Here is a 17,965-nt window from a genome sequence, read left to right as displayed (position 1 = left end):
GAATTTAACAAAGAAGATTAACGGAGTGACCGTCAATGTTTGAAGTACAATTTCGAGACTGTCATCGGTTCCACACGAAATTCGATCATCAGTAATAACTACTGACAAGATTAAACACACGATTCCTAACCAACTCTTCTCATTATAACTTGTAAATCATATATTTTGGATGAGGCGTAATCAATGTTCCTTACAATTATTTGGTATTTGATGTTTAAAATATTATTCTTCTGAGATGGAAAATATTTCTTCATTACAATTTTAAATAAATTGATGAGCAAGAAAAACAAAATTAAGTTTTTACATCGATGTGTTTGATAAGAAATTAAAGATCTGTGAGTAAAAATATTAATTGTAGTTTAATAATATACTGCGTAAATATAAATAAACCGAAGGTTTGAACGTTTATTTACTAAGTTTATATTGATTTGATATAGCTTAAAAGCTCTAAAATAAAACGAGCAAAAATTATTGTGACATCGACTCAATGCCGGGCTGCAATTTTTAATTTATTTAATTTAAAATATATGCTCTCGATTTCAAATTAGTAGTGCCTTGTGCCTATATATTATACTTTTCCTGTTAACAATAGAGTCATGCCGATCATCTATGTAACTCCGTTCTGGTGAAACTTTGAGTTGAAATCACATGACTTCCGGTCTAAACCGGAAGTTTGTATACGGTTATCGGAGGGGTCTCCTGTGGCGTTCATATCTAATCTCGATTTTCGTCTATCTAATACGGTTCTCGAGTTTAAAGAAGGACAGACATTGGGAATTTACAGGTCTAATTTTTTTCAAATTGCAGCCAAAATATAGGTAATTTTAAATCCAAAAATGAAATTTTCTAACGTTTTGTCCCCTTACAGAGACGATAAAACAATTACCCAAGTAGGAATTTTATAGTTTTTTGAAGTAACACTCCTCAATAATATTTATGCATTATATATAAAAAATTTGCATATACAACAGTTAGAAAACTCTTCTCTTCATTACGCTTAATAATAGAATAACAAATACTCATCACACTTATCAATTATAGTTTAGTTTAATAAGTTGAACATTAATTAACTGTTAAAAGTCCAGAAATTTCCCTTTAGTTATCGATAGAATTATAATATCAGAAATCTAAATTATCTACTTACGTTTGCCATAGTTATAATTTATTTCTGGAACAGCCAAGTAATTCTGATATAATAAAAGATTTAGGAAAAGGTATTTTCTCGTAATAACCAACTTCATTTTTCAGCCATTGCCATCTCGAGAGTAATATTTGGATAGTTTATGGGTATCATTACTTTGGACATTGTGTAATTATATGAGCATAATGTAATTTCGATATCGTTTGCAGTCAACATTCTTTTGTTAATTTCTGTTATCTAATTAAATATCACTCGTATTCTAATTAATTATAATTAAATTAAAATTATATAAGATAAAAATTGAATAAAATAGTTTTATTTTCTCTTTAAATGGTTTCTTTTTAAGAAGAATTACCAAAACAAAATGAACTTTAAAATTTGCTACACTAACAGGCAAAATAATAGCTGCTTTCCTCGTAAAATCAGTAACTTACAAGAAAAACAATAATTAAAATAGAATATTGTTCAAAATTATTCAAAGTAATTGCTCATATATTCTGCAAACTACACTGTAATTTTTAATATAATACTTTAAAATTATTGTGATTTTTGACTCCATTGTTGTGTTAACTTTGTTGTAAATCATGTACTTTTTTCGCTTACATAGCTTCAATAATTTAATTTTTATGTAAATAAAACACTCATGTTTGTAAAGTAAACTATTTGAAAATTGTTTTCAAACTGATCTTAATTTACTAACAAATATTTTTAGTATATGCAACAAGAAAATAAATAAGCTGAATATTTGTTTGAAAGATGTGAATAGTTTATAAAGTAGAGTAAATATTTACAAATGAATTAAGCAGAATAAATTCTTATTTACTAAATGATGCGAAACATTATATATATATATATATATTTCTTTCACAAATGGATACGATATTATAGATTAAAAATAAAGAGCGTGCTTTAAATAACACTCCTTAAAAAAATATCAGTAATTTATTCAAAGATAATGCCATGTTTACTCTCAAGAATGATAACGTTCATCATAAATTACTCAAAAAAGTAATTTTATTAAATATCACGTGATTTAAGCAGAAATTTCCTAGAGAATTAAAGTATAATTCCGCGTGGAAAAGGAATAAAATTTGTTTTAGATAATATATTTGACACACATCAACAGGTAACATAGTTTTTTACATTCGCATTTTATATATTAAGAAATTTAGAAGGGGAAGAAAAAAAAATAAAAACTATTTTCTTTTGTAAAACAATCTCAGGCAGGAAGATAAATTCCATATTTTTCCTTTATTTGTTTAGGAACTTTACAGCTTCCCGCATAATACTGTAATAAGGGGTGTAGAAAAATCAATATTTGTGGTAATGTGTCGTTCTCAGCTGTTCGATATGAAAGGACAAACGTGAGAGAATGTTTCATCTGTTTCACAACTTCAAACTTTTAATACGAATTAACCAAATGCCGCGGGCATTATTAAAGATAAACCTAGTATTTTTTTTAAATATTTTCAAACCTTGACATTTACCATTGTTCCCGGTAAGGTCATTCATATGTTAATATTTGAGAATAATTACTTATCTATCGTTAAATTTACAGTTAATAATTAAAATTATTTTAATAAATAGCGTTAAAATGCGCGCTTAATAAATCTCGACGTAGAAATATTTATATTATTTTATATAATTATTTATGAATATAGAAATAATTGTTTTATTATTAATTGTAAGTTAATTTAATCAAGATAATAAATTATGATACCTTTATACAGTAAAACCTGTCCAAAATGAAAACTTGCTTAAACGGGACATTTTCTATGTTAAAACTAACCTGTCCACAATGGAACCTGAATAAAATGAAAGCCTATTTAAACGGGAAAACTTCTTCAGAACGGAGTGATTTTCTGTTAAAACTAACCTGTCCAAACCGGAAAAATATACGGTATCATGTGATTCCGGTTTAAGCAGGTTTTACTGTATTGAAATAACACTATATTCGATAATTACATACAATTTAATAATGTTAAAATAATTGGAGTATTGTAAAATTTCAGATTTCTAAATCTTATTTTAAAAATTTTTATTGTTTTTATTATATACAACTATACCCTATATTTCTGTTTGTTTCTTGCGATCTATAGCTTAAAAAGAAATAAAATTTGGACTTTATCATCCGGATTTTCTGGATCTTATTATTATTCTTATTTTGAAAACAAAGTTTTATCATGAAACATAAAAATCAAATTTCAATCGAATTTCAATAAAGTTATATTTTTATTACGTTACAAGTCATGAAATTCATTTTCCTCCACCCACTGTAGAGGATAACAGAAAGCCAATAGAAATAATACTAAATAAATAAAAGGAAATAAATATATAGGTATATATATACTTACGAAAAAAATATTTATATATGCAGATGATACATTATTTGTTTTATGTATCATTTTTATATAGAAATATCGAATTATTCACTTCATCTCTTTATTGAAAATGTAATGTTGATGCTTTTCGTGTATAGAAAGTTACGCAGAAGCTTACAAAATTCGATAATTCAAAAAAATTTATATTTAACTCTTTATAAATTGAATTACTTGATAAATTTTATTGGCTTTGAATTCCTTGTCACGTACTTTCAATTCGTGTATAAAGATTTATCACACCTCTCTGTAAAATATATATATATATAGTATAGGGTTATATATATAACTTATTAACATTTATACTTGGTATTTGCATGTGATTAAAATAGGAAAAAATTTTTAAAATTAAATTTATTTATGAAATGTCTTCAAAAATCTTGTACGTTTTCCTTTGTATGAGTTACATTGAGATAACTCGTGATAAATTTAAAATTGATAGTAATTTCGAATGTTAAATTTGCTTTTTTTAAACGTTAAAATTATGTTAGAAGGACGATCTATTCCAACGTTATAAACAATTAAAAGTTCTTGAAATAAATGAAGAAAATTGCAATTTATTTTTAAATCTGTTGAAAAATATGTTATGATTATGGCTTCTCAGAACTTCACTACCGTTTTTGAAGTTCTTAATATAATAACCGTCTCAGATACTATGAAAACAGTGCTTTTTTGTATCCTAGGGTCAATACCCCAGAAAATTAAGTAGCATTATTGTTTATATCCTCACATAATTTAGATCGATATTGTTTACATTTTTATAGTTTCACTTTCAAATATTTATGATCATAAACCCATTTGTTAATTGATTATTGTTAAAGTTATTAAACGACAAGAAATTGTCAAAATTTCAAATTAATTCCCAAATTTTAACATGTTTTATTCAATATACTGAAATAATTCATACAACTTCTACGAATGATTTTACTGTGATTACCGCAAATCTACTTATTTCATTTATTGTACTGGCTACTTGTCTTGCTCTCCTTAATAGGTGACGTCTTCATCATTTTCTTCCTTTTCTGGTTGTGGCGTACTTGCTGGAACGTTACTACCTGTTTTAATTTCATCGTAAGATATTTATCTTACTATTGTTGAACGATGTGTATCTGACAATGCTTGATAATATATGAATCCATTCATTAAGTGGAAAGGTTATACAATAGTAAGAAAGCAATAAGTCATAGCAGATAAAAATACAATTAATCCTACCTTGCAAGAACTAATGAGTTAAACAAGCAATCAATATTTATTTCTAGTTTTATTCTAACAAATAAGATAAAATCCAACTTATAAACTACGTATTGTGAAGTCAATATGATTCCAAACATGTAAAAGCAGTAAAATATCTTAAACCAATAAAGCTATTTCTATGTAATAGTTCTTAGCAACACGGAAATAGTTAAACACTTTGAATGAACTTAGCAGAATGAAAAAATATCTGGGGTCAAAACGACCTCATGGTATCTGACACGGATTAAAGACAAGAAAATTATTATAATTTTTAAATAATAAAATTTGAACAAATAGAAAATTTTGAAGAAATAATACACAAGAAATTCGATAGAATGAACACTTTATAACAAACATTTTTGTGGCTCTAAACGAGAGATCCCAAGTAAAATGGCTTTCCTGAACAACCTTGCGATAGTGTCACAACTTTAGATGTTATAGATTTAATTTTAAATAGAAAAGGTTATATTTTTAAAATTGAAAATAAAGTGTTAAAGTAAGAAATAGAAGAAAATTAAAGTTAATTGAAAGTTTTTTTTAAATAAATTCTCTCCGAATAAAATTACTTATAACTTTCCTTTTTTACTTCCTTTGTAGACAAAAAGATTCTAAAGACTTCTGTAGTGTAGGTAATCTATTTTGGAAAAACCATTCTCAGTCTCAGCAGCATGGTCTGTTGTAGTTGAGACCTTAGGGTTTCTTCAATTCACAACAAAGCATGTCCCGTTATTGATCGATCACAACCCATAGCAAATGTATTTTAACTTATTTACGTCAGTGGCCTGAGAGCTTTCTAAATATCAATAAAAAACTTTCTTGTAAAAAGTTGTTTTTTTAAAAAATTAATATTTATAAATATTGACCCTTTTTAAAATTTCCTGATAAATAAATAAATAAATAAATTCCATAATAGAAAAATAAAGTAAATAAATACTTTTATAAACATATTTAACGATTTTTTAAAAAAGCAAACGATCTCGTCTTTTATGAAATAAAAATAAACAAATTACTTGCATTTTTATTTAAAAAATGTTAATTTTTAATGGAATTTCTGATTAAACACTGAATAAAATTAGTTTAATTTATTTGTTTTTTAAATAAAAATTCTCTTTAATGAATTGTTTGTTTCTTAAACTACCTCTTATTATTTACATTAAAAAAAATTCGAAATTAATATATTAAGATATGTAAGCGAATCTTTATAAAATTCAATTTATTATTTTAGTTTTTCTCCAAAAAATAATTTTAATATTAAAATTGCAACAGAATATTACAACGTTTTATTGTTTTTAAAAAAAGCTTTCCTTTTTCTAACATTTATTTTAATTAATATATCGTACATGTTGGCTTATATCTTTATAACTGAATAAGGAATATTTAATTAAATTGTAAAACATTCTATTATTAAGCTTACGACGAAGTTATTTATATATAAAAGAGCTTATTATTTTCTTTTTAATAGTTACATATGACCAGGCAAGCCTTTGAAATTAGCGTTTTGTAGATAAGTTGTGTATTGAAGAAGTAACTTCTTACATTATTTACATAAAGTATAGTATTATTAATAACATAACCTATACTAATGATTTGATTTGATTAACTGGGTTAATCTGTACGCCAATTTCTTATCTTAAACGTGAAATGTCAAATTAATATAATAATTTATTTTCTTTAATTAATTGCTTGTATAAAGGGAGAGGAAAATAGAAAAATATACTAATTTACATTACGTTCTATGTAATATATATAGATCTATACGAGGGTATAAACATTGATGAATACATATATATAGATTATATGTAGGCTATTTTTATTTATATGAATACACGTATACATACACAAAACCTTATATTTATGTGTGTGTGTAATATACATACACTCCTTATATACACGTAAGGTATCGTAATTAAAGTGTTTGCAGGGTCCTTAAGGTCTTTATATACACGTAAGGTAGGTAAGACACACGTGTATATCCTTATATACACGTTAATTGCGACTACATTATTTGCCAAAATTGTTTATGGAAATAATATTTCTAAATTATTATCCGTTATATATAGCTAATATAAAAACAGTTGAAGAAAAATGAAACAGAAATGGAAGTACAAGATGATAAAAGACTCTTGCACCCTTTGATTCGATTAAGTTCAGATGGTTATCTCTTTGATGTGCTTTCTCTATGCTGTTTGACAATCTATCGCTATATGTATACTGACGTTTGACAGCATCTATGTGTTCAAGATACTAATAATTAGCTGTGGAATTTATCTTCGAAACATATTCTTTAATTAGTAAATGCGGAATGCTCTTATCGGAATCTCACATGCCAAAATTATTTATAGAAATAATATTTCTAAATTATTATCTTTTATATATAGCTAATCATACGTAAATAAATCGTAGTGTATTATAAATTATAGAAGTTAATATGCTGTTTAACCCAATTAAAATTCTCCTAATGATAAATAATATTAAAAAAATACTTAATGTTTCATCTATATGTTGATAAAAATAATCAGTTAAATGTAATTTGGTTACGTTACCATGCATAAGCATCATTAATTAATTTTTATAGAAGAAAATTCTTTTAATTTTTATTGAGATTAAAGCTTCTGTAGATGATTTATACAAATTTATTGACGTATTAAGCGGAAAAATAGGTAAATTAGAAGATTATTATTATGAGATTAAATTTACTTGAAACCTATAGAAACTTAAAATATTCTTCTTGGAGAAATCATAAAAAGGGGTAAATATATAGGCTATATTTATAAATTATAATAAAACAGCATTAAAAATTCTACAGAATGTATGTGACAATTTGATTTTTCTGCTCGATATCACCTTATTAACGATAATAAGTTGCAAAATTTCTTACTTTGTACGAAATTAATGTAGTGTATGTTATTTGACATATTCATGTCAAACATATGATCCTTTGTAAAAGTCACTCGAAGCGATGACGAAAACCTACATGATATATTACTTCAGCAAGAGGGAAAAAGAAGAGAAAGTAGGTAATTTCCATTGGAAAAGATCTATAGCATGGATGTGTTTTTGCACGCAAAGTTTGTCCTTGTTATGTAAATGAAAGTGATTATTTTTAAAGAAGACCTTATACCAAACGATTGTGAATGCATTATGCAAATTACTTCATTTTTTTCCTGTCCTTAACAAAGAAAAAAAGTGACAAACTTCAGCGCGGATGATCTGTATTTCGTTACTGATGTTGATATTTACGTTAAAAAATTGTTTGGTTTTATACTTTTTACAAATAATTTTAAAATAGTTTTTAACCAGGTTATTCATCGTTTTATCATCAATATTATTATTCAATTTAAATTCATAATTTTTTAAAAAAATATATGTGTAGATATAAAAAGGAAAGATCAAGTGATGTCTTCATACACTGCATCAGGAATTCCAAACTGCTGGTAAATCTAAGAAAAACACTTTGCTAGAGTATCGTTTTTCTCACCTCCGAATCTAACTTCTGATAGCAAATCTAGAAAGCAATTTATGTCAATAAAAAGCTTCTAGGTGATTTTTGAAAGTCCCGAAGATATTTCTTGAATATCCATTTTAAATTTTTACTTATAAAGATATATGATACCAATTTCTTTTTTGGGAAAGTTTATGTATTTTTATAAACGACTAAAAATGATTATAAATTTAGAGCCTCTAATGTAAAATTTATTTATAAAAATAAACGGTGTTTTGTTTATTTTTTATTTTATTTTACTTATATATATATGTGTGAATTGTAATTAAGAAATAGCTGCGTTATAAAGCACATTAAACTTTATAAAATTATTCCTTCCTGTAATTGCTTTTGTATATTAAAAAATAAAAAGATAATCAATATCTTTCTAATTTTTCTAATTATAAAATAATTATTTATGTTTTTTATATTTAAAGATAAAATCGAGACATTTTATTTTTGGATATTTTCTTTAAGAATTTAGATTTTTATTTATTTATTTTTTAAATATAATTAATCTTTAACAGTATTTATAATATATAATGACTATATATTAATAAATCTGTGTTTAAATATAAATTTTAGACCTATTTCTGTAAATATATTATTTAGTATTATATTCTCCGCGAATTTTCAATTGCTTTAAGGGTCATTATATATTTATTTTTAAAGTAAAAGTGATAGAAGTGACAGGTTTCGGCACTATTACACTCTTTAGACCGATTTTAAAGTCCACATTTGGTTCCTGTAAGCCCATACTTAAATTGAATGTACTTAAATTATACATATTGTTCTGACAAAGGCGAAGAATTGTGAATTATTTGGATATATCAACGAGTTATACACTACAAATTCGTGGGTAGCCTGAACACTAAATAATATAAATGTCTGTTATCATCCTTAATATGAACGGACAAGAAAAATTAAATTACAGGATTTCTCATACTGTAAGCCAACAAATGATTGGTGGTTTGAAACAAGTTTTATAAATGGGAAGAAGTAAGAATGTTGTTGGTGCATCTCGACACAACTCACAAATACACACACATACTTGCCAATGTCTGTCACAGCTGCTGTTCTCCATCGTAACAGGTTATTTGCTGTTCTCTACCCCCACATATGCAATAATCTTATTAATATACAGTATAAGAAATTTTTCTAGTTACAATGCATTTTTCTGTATTATGCAAAATTTTAAATAAAATAAAATTCAGTTGTGTTCAATAAATAAATATACAAATATATGTAAAATATATACATATTTTAGATAAGAAATAAAGAAAAATGCATTTAAGTTAAAAATTTGATAATTTAATGCTTACCTTTTCGAATACAAATTAATCAACGTGAGTTTTAAAAAATTGAAATGTAAAATTTCAACTTAAATATAAATTAAAATTTTAATAATTTTTTAAAAAATTATTTATTTATTTTTGTAAGTAAATATTTTGTTTAATGTTATAAACTTATATTAATTAATTTACACTAAATTAAATTAATTAAAATAATATTTAATGTATTAATATTAAATTTTAAATAAAAAAATAAATTCATTTAATGTTGATTTTTTAAAGTAATAATTTCGGAATTTTTCTTAAAATTTAATATAACAAAAAAATTAAATGTTTATATAAAATATATTAATAGAAAAAAATCAGTAAATTTTACGGAATATTTTTCTGATTATTCATTTATATTTTACATGATTTTAATTATTATTATAAATATTTGAGAAATAAAAACGTTAAATTATGTTAGTTAATCGACGAGATAAAAATAATTTTTAACTTAATTTCGCAGTTGAACCGGAGAAACCAGTAATTAAAGATAGTTTTGGTGAAATTCAACAAAGTCTAATTGGTCCGTATAACGAGGGAGATGCACTTGTACTTATTTGTGAAGTAACTGGAGGTAAGATTCTTGACTTTTTTACTTATTTGATTTGGTTTTAGCTTGCTGGTGATGCGAATAAATTAGAAATTACGTTTACAACTTCTGTCAGTAAATAGGATTTTATAGATATAACAAAGTAGATGATTATAGTAAATAATGTTCAGTTTGTGAGCCGAAGTCATAATCTCTAGAGAAATAACTGTGGCTAGAAAAGAAGTCAATTTAGCTTTGATGATGTAGACATGTTAGGATAGGTTTCTCTGTTAAAGAAAGTGCTTCCGGGAACACTAGCTAATGGGACAAAAGAAGTGTTAATGGAAGGATCGACAGAACAAACGAACTCCTTTATATGACTTAATAACTAAAAATACCTTAACTTTTAATATATTTATTCTTTTACATTTAATTTCATTAACTCTTAGTCTTGTTACCTGTTTATATTCGGGTTAATTGCCTTAAATATTTTCAATTTTAATCTCTCGTATTAAAATATTTTGCATTCTTTACAAGCATTTGAAATATATCTGCGTAGTGTTATATCTATTTCCTTGTAGAAAATAGGCATAGTTACTGGAAAAATCGATTCTGGTGTAGAATGGGAGTTGAATCAATTTCTTTTAAAACAAAAGAATCTCGTGTTAAAAAATTTATTGGGCGGAGAAGAAATCATTCATTTTCATATATGGTTTAGAAATTCAACAGCAATTCTAAAAACATATTTAAAAAATCAAACTTGCTATTACTGTTTATAAAAAGAATCAAACTTACTATTACTGCTTATAAAAAGAAAATAACAGATGCTATGACGTGTCGTATACTTTAATATTATCTTTAAGAATTCTGTTGTAAATTCATGTTACTGTATTATGACTATTTGTTAGATGTATAAAATTTAAATTACAAACAGTTATATACATAAAAAATGATTACTTGGATGTCTTATTCTTTACAACTGTTCATCGTATGGTTTATCAATGAAATTCTTTATTGGAAACTTCAAAAATAACAAACATAAAAGAAGAGAATCGATTGAAAGAGAAGAGATTCTGCTGTCATTTTCTCGGAATTTCCTTGATTTGAAGAGAACTCAAGAGGAATTACTGTTAGCACGTGAATACTTAAAGAACGAATCATGAATTCCCATCAGAAGTTCCAAAACTTTATCACATAACTAAGAAAACGCTTTTCTATATACTAGCTATACATGAATTTACGCAATATTTCAGGTTAAACTTTTCTACTTATAATTTTGAAACCAGCAGTAAAATTTTATGTCTTATAAAACGGCCCGTTAAGATGGAAGATTTAGAGAAATCGAGAGAATCTGATATTACCAGATAGCTGTTTGACAAGTGTCTATGTCCCCAGGGTTACGATGACAAGTATTAGTTATTCTCTGCGGCTAATAGAAGATTAAGCTGCACTCCCAACTGATAACACCAGCTGTTTCCTCTTTGATTCACCGTCATGCGAGAGTTTTTCGAAAGAAAAAATAATCTTTCCCTTCACTCATTACACGTTGAATGTTATCATTACGAGGTATTCACACACGCACACACACATACACGTGTATATATATATATATATAACGCCTATGATTCACACTCTTATCTCGAAAATGGATAGCTGCACTTGTGTATAACTGTTAAGATTTTATTATTTCTCTATTAATTTATAATATAAACTGTAATATAGTAGTGATAAATATTAATTAAAAAATTCACTCCAGCTAGTTTAAATTACACTTTATTTATTTGTCCTATGTAAACTTGAATATATTTAATTAAATTTATATTTAAAGAGAGAATAGTAAAATTATATCTATATTTACAAGTTTTAAACCGTGTAATTCCTGGTTAATCGGATTTGAGAATCATACAAATTCAAATATTCAATAAAAATAATATTTAAAAATTGTTATTTTGATGTCCATTTATATTTTACAGAGTACTTCTGATACAATTCAGTTAATTAGAAGTTTTTTTGTTTGTAAGGGACGGCATTTTAATTTTCATTAAAAGTTACTTTACGATAAATCAGTGATTAAACTATGAAGTAGTACAATCAATCCATTACTTTAAAGCACTTTTCAAGCAGGAACTTGGCAATCCGCCTTAAATTGAACGCCTGTCACGTGATTTTACAATAGGTCTTACGTTTTTTTCATGGTTTGCACGCTGAAGAAGTATAGCTGACCCGATGAGATCTTTACTCAACAAATAGAATTGCCATTGATCCGAATACTACTGTCTGATTGATTTGTTGTCATTAAAATACCTTTTTCCCTTTCTTAAAAGTTTGCTGAACTCCCAAAAACTTTACCACGTTACTTTCAACAATGACTGATTCTTTCTTAAACCACTTGTAAAACAGGAATCTGTCTAAAATATATACATGAATTTTAAATTGTTTTCATTTTAAAGATAACTCTATAGAAGATTTGTTAGTAGAGTCGATATTTATACAAAAATATAAGTAGTGACGTTAGAACTTTGCTGATATTTTCTATGTATTTTTAAAACTTATGTAAATTTTTGATATGGAGAAAGGTCCTTTTCTATTTTTATAGCTTGGCAATTCTGTCGAGAATTTTTTTCTTATAAGAAACTTATCTCTTATCTTCTCTTTAGAAAAGATTACAGCATTTTTGATAAACGAAACTTTTTTAAAAAATTCAAATTTATAAAAAAGTTGTAATAAAAAGAAAAAATGATTCATATCTGTAGATAGCTTTTGATGTTATATTAATAATATAGAAATAATTTATAAGATTTATATAATTAATTATAAAATTATATATCAAATTAATTCATATTTCTGTTGTAAACTTTACTCGTTATTCTTTAATTAATTCAAAACTTGTAAACATTTCTAAATCAGTTACTATGAGATATATATATTCTATATAAACCAATTTAAAAAGGTTTACAAGTTTTAAATTAATTAAAGAGTAATGAATAAAGTTTACAATATTGATTCAAACAGAAATATGAATTAATTTGATATATAATTCTATAATTCCATGTTTTTATAAGATATATATTCTTCATATCCTGTAGTAACTATGAGATATATGTGTATACAGGATAATATAATTAAATCATCCAAATATTTTTAAAACAAATTCTTCTCTTCTTGCGATCAAATCAGTGAAAATTCTACATTAAAATGTAAATTTTAAATTAAAATATTCTAAATACGAGTTAAGACAATTTTTGTATTAAAAAAAAACATAAAATATTTTTAGTATAAATCTATAAAGAGTATTAAATCTATAGAGAAATTATATCTACTAATCTATATTAAAGCATTATCTATAGATAATCTCTAAACAATAATTCTCTACAGATAAAAAGATAGAAAATTTACAAATTTTTATGAATATACAGTTTATATATACATTAAATAAAGTTTATGAGTTTTACATGTAATCTTGAGCGAGATACACCTCGACAAAGTCTATAAATTCCTATACATTATATTAAATTGAAAAGTTTAAACATAGGCCTATATACTGTATCCTATAGTAAATATAAAGGGAAAAAAGGCAGAGATAACTGAGATATCTCCTTTTTTGTTTGCTTAAGTTTATCGTTTTCAGTTATAATAAAAGAAATTTATCTGAGTTCATCTGTGTCGTGATGCACGGAGGACATTTCTAAAAATGCTGTCCACAGGACAGAACGTGTAAGAACGCAAGGGAATTGAAATAGAGTAAACACAGACCACCTAACTGTTGACGAGATAAAACTGTTTTGTTGAAAATAGAATCTTTATGTCTTTCCTTTATCAATACAACTTATAGAATTTTCTTGACCAGGATATAAAAAAGTCATTTACTAACCTTTCAATATATTTCATATTTAATAAAATATATTTTTTTACTTAATTTTTTTATTTAGCTTAAATGTTTCCCTAATGACTTCATTTAAGAGATAATTATTTAAACATTATTTAATTAACAGAATAAACCGAGTTCATTTATATACTTTGCGAATTTGGTCGATATTAAACAGATCAATATTGAATTAAGAATGTAAACCCGCAAGGGATATGTTTCTATAGCCTTAAGAGATCGACATTCGAGAAGTAAAGCTGTATTATAGCTCTTCTTATCTGCTTATATCAGCAAATTTCATTACTCAACTATGTATAGAATAACAATAATTCCAATTTTAATGTTTATTTTATTTTATAGTATTTTATATTAAAATTATAATTCAAGAAGAAATTTATCAAATTGTACCAAACTGATTCGTTTTATATTTTTACTACTTAAAATAAAAAAAAATTCGATATAAATTTCAATAAAAATATCAGGAAACGCGATCATTTATCTATTTAAATTTTACTTTTAATAAAGGAAATTATATTAAAATTTCAGAAATTTCGTTATAGAAGTCATTGTATAAAATTTATATATATACAACCAAACATAAATTAATAAGTAATAACGAAAATAGCCAAAATGTAATTTGACTTTTGACGTGGAAGCAAAATAATATATGATAATAGCAATAGCAATCATCACAATGCACTTGCCTTTACCAGAATTACTTGGTTGTATTTTAGAGAATTTCATTTGAATTTCAAAGCACTTATTGAATTATATGAGAATTTTTCTTGTCTCGTATGTCAAATTTTCAATAGAAAATGGAAGGAAATAGTATAATATAGCTATCATTTAGAATATATTTATAGCTTTTCTCTCAATATGAAAAATCATTATTTATCGTAAGAAAATGACTGATTTTCTTATAAATAAATTTTTAAAAATATACAACTGTAAATAAGAAAAAGCTTTGGTTAATAATAAAATATATACTTCAAAAATTTATTTTATAGTTGTATAGAATTTTACAGCTAACAGAAAACGAAAAATAAAATAAAATATTGAATTAATTTACTTTTTTACTTTTTTCCTTTATGAATTTCTATGAAATCACGCTATAAGCGTTCATAAATCAAAAAATAAACTTGAAATATTATTTTGCTTCTGAAAGTAATTGTATTTATTTATTTAGAAATTAATTTAACATTAGAGATATTTAAAAACTACAACTGTTGTCAAATTAATAGTTTAAAATATAAATATCAGCAAATAAATAGTTTGAAATTCTCATTCCAAATGAGATTACCAAATTATCTAATATTTAATTTCATCATTCTCAAATTTTTAAAAATATTTACTTGGTTTTAATATATTCTATTAAACTTATACGATCACGTTCTCTAAATTAGCTTAAATGGTTATATTTTTTAAAAATATATTTATCTTTATTGAAATAATTAATTTCATTAAAAATAATTCGAAAAATATTTTAGGATTTTACGCTTTCCTTAGACATGCGTTAAAAAGTTACGCATTTAAATAGAATTTTTCGAATAATACAAGACTCGGAATGTAGCAATGTCTTATACAGGTATGAAAATGATTACAGTCGTGGTCCCATTGCGTGTCATATAATGTCACAAGAGTTCCATAAAACTGCTCCTCCATTATCTTATAAAAACGTTCACAGTTTTTAGTGTACTTGTTGTTTGGAAGTCTTCGAACGCCAGGCATGGCTATATGACGCAATCAAAGACATTATGCACAACTGACGAAGTTTGACAAAGTTTGCATCATCCGGATAAAGGAAACAGGATGGCCGTTTCGCTAAATTTCCTGCCATCCGGGATGTTCTGGACTGACTGTGAGGAAGCGTTGGGGACAGTGGATAAGTCAGGGCACACGTGAACGGCGAACAGACAGGACGATCAAACAGATACACCACCAGGAGGATAGATCATGATCACGAGATAAGCATGAACAGTTGCAATGGCATCTTTAGTCACCATCAAATATAATACCATGGCAAAAAAAGCATGGACTACTACAGACTGGCAACGTATCGTTTTTAGCGACGAATCCCGGTTCTGCTTGGAAACAGTCGACCGTCGTGATGAAAGACCATTGGTATTGCTTTAATTCTGCTTTTGCTTTTGAGTGGCACACTAATCCAACTACTGGAGTGATAATCTGAGGAAGAGAGAACCTTCTAAGTGATATTCGGAAAATAACGCAAAAGTGGTTTGGAGCTTTGAACAAAAAATTTATCAAAAATACAAACATGATTTCCAAATTAAAATGTATTATAGAAACCCTGGTAAAAGAATATACGAAACTCAGAAATAGAATTAACTTATTGGACAAAAATCAAAACGACATTCTAATTAAAGAAAAGATCTAGAAATATAAGCTGAACGTCCAAACTACCACAGCCAATGATTACAACTTAATTATTAATAACTTTCCTCGAACTTATGCGAATCAACTGAAACTACCATTTCTGACCCATACAAAAACGTATTACATATTGAAAATATTGAGTACAACACCGTACGTCAATTTTTGGTAAAACAAGAATCTCCTTAAACTTCAAAGACATCAGGAATTCCACATTAAAATTTCAGAACGAAGCGTGAACAAAAAATTTCCAACACGAAATTATTTACTACCCAAACTTCTGCTCTAGGTGAAGGGAAAGAAGAAAGAACTACTTTCTTTCTAAGCCAGGGAAATATCCAAAAACTGCTACATTCAAACACATTTTAATTATTAGTAATAAAATATTCATTTTATCTAACCATCTGATATCATCAATTTCCTATGTTATTTTAGAATAAGTAATACTTCTGTAGCATCCATCAGTCTACCACACTCCGATCCAACTGCATCTTCCAATCTCCAATTCTAACTCCAATTTGCATGTCATTAATTAAATAAAATTAACGCATACATAAGTTTAATATTATAAGAAATACATTATTAAATCATTAAAATTATCTTTGTTTAGAGAAATCACGATATATAACTAAATTTCTGACGATTTAAATTTATTTTTTATCTTTATCCTGACATAAATAATATATATCATAAAGAATACTCTTGAACAAATTGAACAAAACTACTTTTCCAAGTAGAAAAATGTCAATTATTTTTCACATTAGTGTCTAATAAAATGTGTTTATTTGGAAAACCTTTCCTTTTTATTTTATTTTTCTTACTACAGTAACAATTTTAAAGAGACGTTCCATTATTTTTTTTATTTGGATTACAGAAGATTAACAATGTAATTCCGAAAACTTTTTAAAGTTATTGTTATAGCTGTTACGGTTTCAAATTTCATCTAAAATTAGTAAAAATGAGAGGAGTGCTTCAAATTAACGTGGTATGAGGCTATAATGTTACTATTTCTTTCCATTTATATAAAAAAAATACACATTAATGATTTAAGTGGAAGAGTTTTTTTTAGACATATTTCGTAGGGAAAAAATAAATTTTATAAATTAAATTTATTAAATTATTAAATTACATAAATAAATAAAAACTATCGTATTGAGAAGGAAATATATTTGAATTATAGATAATATATAATTTTCTTTTAAAATATTATATTATTTTAAAAAAATTTATACAAAAATTACATACTAAATTCTACTTATAAAAATATATTTATATAAGTTTAATGATAAAAATAAAATAAAGCCTATATAATAAATTATTTACTGATACTTACAAAACGTCAAAGAAGAGAACTGATAAATTCATAATTGAATTAGATTCAGTACCAAAGAATATATCTTAATTTAATATAAGAAACTCATATAATATAATAAATACTTTAAAATATCTTTATGTACTTTTAAAATATTTAAATGTAAAATAAGAAGATTTTGAATAATTAAAGAAGACTTGTGTAAGAGATTATTAATTATTTATTCATATTTATAACGAAGTAAATAAAATTAAAGATTAATGTAAGCGATATATATATATCGAAAATAAAAGAAAAC

The 17,965-nt window shown here is 25.3% G+C and overlaps 1 protein-coding gene across 1 annotated transcript in view; it reads left to right on the top strand.

Moving 5' to 3' along the window:
- The window catches only part of LOC136976181 (protein turtle homolog B-like), a 109,415-nt gene that overhangs the window by 56,232 nt on the left and 35,218 nt on the right, over positions 1-17,965 (top strand). Inside the window, exon 3 of the mRNA XM_067271440.1 lies at positions 10,034-10,144. Coding sequence (XP_067127541.1) covers positions 10,034-10,144 — 111 coding nt within the window. The remainder of the gene's footprint in view (positions 1-10,033; positions 10,145-17,965) is intronic.

Source organism: Centruroides vittatus, unplaced genomic scaffold, assembly GCF_030686945.1.
Source record: "Centruroides vittatus isolate TY-2023 unplaced genomic scaffold, ASM3068694v2 contig_10, whole genome shotgun sequence".
Taxonomy (NCBI): domain Eukaryota; kingdom Metazoa; phylum Arthropoda; class Arachnida; order Scorpiones; family Buthidae; genus Centruroides; species Centruroides vittatus.
This window is presented reverse-complemented; position numbering and strand designations above follow the sequence as displayed.